The sequence below is a fragment of the Oncorhynchus gorbuscha genome, unplaced genomic scaffold (assembly GCF_021184085.1).
Source record: "Oncorhynchus gorbuscha isolate QuinsamMale2020 ecotype Even-year unplaced genomic scaffold, OgorEven_v1.0 Un_scaffold_585, whole genome shotgun sequence".
Classification (NCBI taxonomy): Eukaryota; Metazoa; Chordata; class Actinopteri; order Salmoniformes; family Salmonidae; genus Oncorhynchus; species Oncorhynchus gorbuscha.
This window is the reverse complement of record NW_025745419.1, coordinates 523,306-529,082: the sequence shown is the minus strand read 5'-3', so window position 1 is coordinate 529,082 and position 5,777 is coordinate 523,306. Positions and strand designations below refer to the sequence as shown.

Here is a 5,777-nt window from a genome sequence, read left to right as displayed (position 1 = left end):
TTCAGTAGCATCGCAACGGAAAAGCCTGTTGAAACCACCTCGGACGATTACGTCTGCAGACCAGTTGTGATGGATCAAGCGGGGCTCCGTGTTGGCAATATAGGGGCCAGGCCAATTGGCAAAGTAAGTACTGTAGCCCAATAATTAGCTGGTAGACTTCTTCGGTGCTTGCTTCGGGACAGAGGCGTTAGCCAGTAGTAGCCACTCTGTTGCAGCTAGCTAGCTCCGATGATCCGGTATAATGATCCAGAGCTTGCGGCAGGAATCCGGTGATCTGGTAGAGAAAAAGTCTGTTCTGGGTTGATATCGCTGTGCAGACTGGCAGGTATTGACTGAGCTGAAGCTGGCTGGTGTCTGAGTTAACGGTGAAGAGGGCTCAAACCACTCAGTTATTATTGTAGGTGCTGTCTAATACACTAAGTTGTCACTAATCTTTTCTCTCTTTTCTCCTCTCTCCGCTGTCGCTCTCTTTCTAGGATAGGTAACCTCCTGGTACCTAATGATAACTACTGTAAGTTTGAGGACTGGCTGATGCCCATTCTGGACCAGATGGTGCAGGAGCAGAAAGATGAGGTGAGCTAATTTAACCCTTCGTACAGGAAATGTCATCTTCTGTGTCTGGGTTGTATTCATTGGGGTAAAATGTATCAAAAAAGTTTATCATCCTGGTGTTGCTGGTATTGTCACATTCATTTGACCTTTGACCTCTTAACCCTTTAGGGCACCCACTGGACCCCGTCCAAGATGATCCACCGTCTGGGTAAAGAGATCAACAACCCAGAGTCTGTCTACTACTGGGCCTATAAGGTGAGGACTGGAGGGGCTCACTGTTCTCATCAGCCTGTCCTTTATATAGAGCAGGCAATATCAGTGGAATGAATTGAAACCAGTGCTCTTTGCCCCCTCTCTCCATTTGTGAAGTATCTTTATCATTCCCCTCTCTAAACTCACCAGTATAATGTACAGTAGGGGGCTCAAGCCCCTCATTGGCCTCACCTTATCACCTTATCACTATCACAATGACCTCTACAAGGTTAACGGATCATAAAAGTATTGTTCATATTTGTTGCTGTATCAGTTGTTTGTGGGTACTGTCTAATACACTAAATTGTCGTGCACATTTTCTCTCTCTGCCTCCCTCCCTCCCTCCCTGTAGCTGTCATTGAGTTACAATAGGCTGTGTTCATATAATCAATAGATTTTCAACCTCTGTTGCAGAATGACATCCCAGTGTTCAGCCCTGCTCTGACAGATGGATCCATTGGGGACATGATCTATTTCCACTCATATAAAAACCCTGGGCTGGTGCTGGATATAGTAGATGGTAAGAGAGAGAGAGGAGATGTGAGGACTGGGGTTCTGTCTGTACATTCCAATTTTTGTAATCCATGGCGATTTACCGAAGCAATTAGGAATAAATGCCTTGCTCAAGGGCACATTGACCGATTTCTGACCTTGTCGTGTCAGGGATTCAAATCTTTTGGTTACTGGCCCAAAGCTCAAAACCGCTAGGCTAGCTGCTGCCAGTTCTTTCCTTTGGTGATGTGAGACCACACACTTGCCTTGCTTTACATTGTAACTACAGTTGAAGTCGGAAGTTTACATACACTTAGGTTGGAGTCATTAAAACAAATTTTTCAACCACTCCTCTGGGTCAGAAGTTTACATACACTAAGTTGACTGCGCCTTTAAACAGCTTGGTAAATTCCAGAAAATTATGTCATGGCTTTAGAAGCTTCTGATAGGATAATTGACATCATTTGAGTCAATTGGAGGTGTACCTGTGAATATATTTCAAGACCTACCTTCAAACTCAGTGCCTCTTTGCATGACATCATGGGAAAATCAAAAGAAATCAGCCAAGACTTCAGTAAAAATTGTCGACCTCCACAAGTCTGGTTAGTCCTTAGAGCAATTTCCAAACCCCTGAAGGAAGCACGTTCATCTGTACAAACAATAGTACGCAAGTTTAAACACCATGGGACCACGCCACCGTCATACCGCTCTGTCTCCTAGAGATGAACGTACTTTGGTGCAAAAAGTGCAAATCAATCCCAGAACTACAGCAAAAAGGACCTTGTGAAGATGCTGGAGGAAACGTGTACAAAGTATCTATATCCACAGTAAAATGAGTCCTATAGCGACATAACCTGAAAGGCCACTCAGCAAGGAAGAAGCCACTGCTTCTAAACCACCATAAAAAAAGCCAGACAATGGTTTGCAACTGCACAAGGGGACAAAGATTGTACTTTTTGGAGAAATGTCCTCTGGTCTGATGAAACAAATAGAACTGTTTGGCCATAATGACCATCGTTATGTTTGGAGGAAAAGGGGGGAGGCTTGCAAGCCGAAGAACACCATCCCAACCGTGAAGCACGGGGGTGGCAGCATGATGTTGTGGGGGTGTTTTGCAACAGGAGGGACTGGTGCACTTCACTAAATAGATGTCATCATGAGGATGGAAAATTGTGGATATATTGAGGCAACATCTCAAGACATCAGTCAGGAAGTTAAAGCTTGTCGCAAATGGTTCATCCAAATGGACAATTAAGCCCGAGCATACTTCCAAAGTTGTGGCAAAACTGATTCAGGACAACAAAATCAAGGTATTGGAGTGGCCATCACAAAGCCTTGACCTCAATACCATAGAAAATTTGTGGGCAGAACTGAAAAAGCGTGTGCGAGCAAGGAGGCCTACAAACTTGACTCAGTTACACCAGCGCTCTCAGGAGGAATGGGCCAAAATTCACCCAACTTATTGGAAGTTGGGAAGGCTACCCGACACCTTTGACCCAAGTTAAACAATTTAAAGGCAATGCTACCAAATACTAATTGAGTGGATGTGAACTTCTGACCCATTTGAGAATTTGATTAAATTATATAAAAGCTGAAATCAATCATTCTCTCCACTAATATTCTGACATTTCTCATTCTTAAAATAAAGTGGTGATCCTAACTGACCTAAAACAGGGACTTTTTACGTGGATTAAATGTCAGGAATTGTGAAACTGAGTTTAAATGTATGTAAACCTCCGACTTCTACTATACATATCTCATCCACCACAAACTGCCACTTGGTGACATTCATTCCAGATATCTATGCACTCAATAGTATGTGTCACTGTTTTGGTGCTTGGTTTTGTAGTTGAAGGGTGGTGTGCTTGGTTTTGTAGTTGAAGGGTGGTGTGCTTGGTTTTGTAGTTGAAGGGTGGTGTGCTTGGTTTTGTAGTTGAAGGGTGGTGTGCTTGGTTTTGTAGTTGAAGGGTGGTGTGCTTGGTTTTGTAGTTGAAGGGTGGTGTGCTTGGTTTTGTAGTTGAAGGGTGGTGTGCTTGGTTTTGTAGTTGAAGGGTGGTGTGTAATTTATTGTGCTGATAACACTGTCTGTGTTGTAGATATCCGCAGGTTGAACAGCAAGGCAGTGTTTGCCAAACGGACAGGGATGATTATTCTGGGTGGGGGTCTGGTCAAACACCATATAGCCAATGCCAATCTGATGGTAAGTAACTACTATTACTACGACTATAAAATGTTCTCTATGATCATATTCCTTAATTATAATGTTGGTGTAAATTATGAACTGTTCAATTCACCTATTTTCCTCATTTTGTTCTGTCGCAACTCACCAGTTAGAAAGTTGACGTGCTTAGCAGTGTTGGGGTAGTAAATTACATGTAGTTCAAGTAGTAATGTAAGTACATTTTTCAGTAGCTTGGTGGTAGTTGAACTACATTAAAATCTTGGTAGTGTTTCCAGTAGTTAATGACTTTTCTGCCATGTAGTGGTGTAGCGAACTACTGTTCTTGCAATTTGTAGTCCAGAACATTCCAGATTGATTTATATTAGTTTTATCATGTAGTAGTTTGGATGTAGTGAAGTACTTTTCAAAGTAGTTGGTAGCTTGGTGAACTATATTTTCAGAGTAGCTTCCCCAACACAGGTGCTTAGCAACCTTAACTAACCAACCAGGTCAAACCATTTTATTATAATGTAACCCCCCCCCCCCCCCCCCCAGGAATGGAGCGGACTATGCAGTGTTTGTGAACACTGGGCAGGAGTTTGATGGTTCCGACTCAGGGCCAGGCCTGATGAGGCAGTGTCTTGGGGAAGATCCGCATGGATGCCAAGCCAGTCAAGGTAACTTACTCACCAGCTATCTTATCCACAGTCTGAAGGTTAATGGATGGAATAGAAAATAATCTAACTTTATTGGCCACCCGAAGATGGAAATGTGCTTTTGGCCTCACCTTATGCTAATATAGATGAAGTGAAAGTGTAACCTCTGGGTCAAGCAGGAGAGCAGCGCCCCAGAACTCTTGATAGATGCATTAGATCGACCAAAGATAAAACACAAACTCACGTTGAACCTTTTCCAATGGCTCTTTCCATTCCCATCTCCAGAAATGTATCTTAGAGATCTGTATGTTTAGGCTTCTGTTTTCCTTTCTGTGTTTTGTTTCTCTCTCCAGGTGTACGCTGATGCTTCCATAGTCTTCCCACTGCTGGTAGCTGAGACGTTTGCCCACCATGCTGACAAGCTGATTCCTGACAAGAAAGAACAACCAAACTAACCAAGGTGTTCCCACTACACCTGTTTTTTGTTTCATTAGTCAACTGTTGATACAGCCCCAAAATGTTTTGCATGTCAGCATCAAGTTTTCAAGATATAGAACTTTCAAAAGGTTGATTCACTTGCCACATCATGATAATGCATCATGACAGTGATCTCTCTGCCACATCATGATAATGCATCATATGACAGTGATCTGTCTCTGCCACATCATGATAATGCATCATGACAGTGATCTGTGTCTATTTTTAGACATGATGTTCTGTTTACGGACTTCTCTCTCCATTATTTCAGAAATAAGTATTTGCTACGGGGTACATGTAGCGTAAGTGTTTTTGTTGTTGAATGACGTGAATTGCCATGTACCAATGAGTTGTGTGTGTATGCGTGCATACTGGCACGTTTGAGAATGACATTGCTGAGAGACATTACTATATGGTAAACTTATAAGATATGCTATTTTTTTAAGTTAGTGAGAGGGTCTCTTTAGGGGATCATGCACTGTTATTCAAAGAAATGCTTACTGAGGTGAAATGTATTTATTTATTACCTAGTACCTACTCATGTATATCTGAGTAAATGAATAAAAACAACCTCAGAATGTTTCCATTATTACAGAATAAAACATCTGATGTTGTCTTACTACCTCTTGTTTTCTTCTCCCCAAAATGTTCTGCAATGCTGTATTACTTGAAATGACCATAAGGGGTCTCCCTGCCTCACCCACTTTGGGCACGCACATATACAATAGTCCTTGACCAACTCTTCCAGCTACAGTGCGTATCATCTCTGACAGTGATCTGGAGGCATTAGCTACCATTGTGTACATGGATGTACTTGCCAATCAGTCAGAATGTTTATACTTTACATCAGCATCATGTGAGCAAATCTACAGCTGAGTACAGATGGCTCAATTCTGATATTTTGCCCAAATATTGTAGAAAGCGCTGATCTGATTGGTTAAAAGTCCAAGTGTAGTCACTTAAGAACAAATTCTTATTTACAATGACTGCCTACCAAAAGACAAAAAGCCTCCTGCGGGGACTGGGGATTAAAGATAAAAATATAGAACAAAACACACATGAGACAACACTACATTAAGAAACAACCTAAAACAACAACAGCATGGCATCAACTCATGACAACACCACATGGTAACAACACAACATAACAACGTGGTAGCATCACAACGTGGTAGCATCACAACGTG

At 42.1% G+C, this 5,777-nt stretch overlaps 1 protein-coding gene across 1 annotated transcript; it reads left to right on the top strand.

Annotated features, from left to right (window-relative positions):
* Nucleotides 1-429: 429 nt before the first annotated feature.
* On the top strand, nucleotides 430-5,209 carry LOC124018875 (deoxyhypusine synthase-like). The gene is given in 8 exon segments (XM_046334184.1): nucleotides 430-573; nucleotides 721-807; nucleotides 1,219-1,324; nucleotides 3,393-3,496; nucleotides 4,011-4,074; nucleotides 4,077-4,103; nucleotides 4,106-4,134; nucleotides 4,467-5,209. Coding segments are annotated over 8 exon segments (561 nt in total). The 5' UTR covers nucleotides 430-531; the 3' UTR covers nucleotides 4,569-5,209.
* Nucleotides 5,210-5,777: the final 568 nt, after the last annotated feature.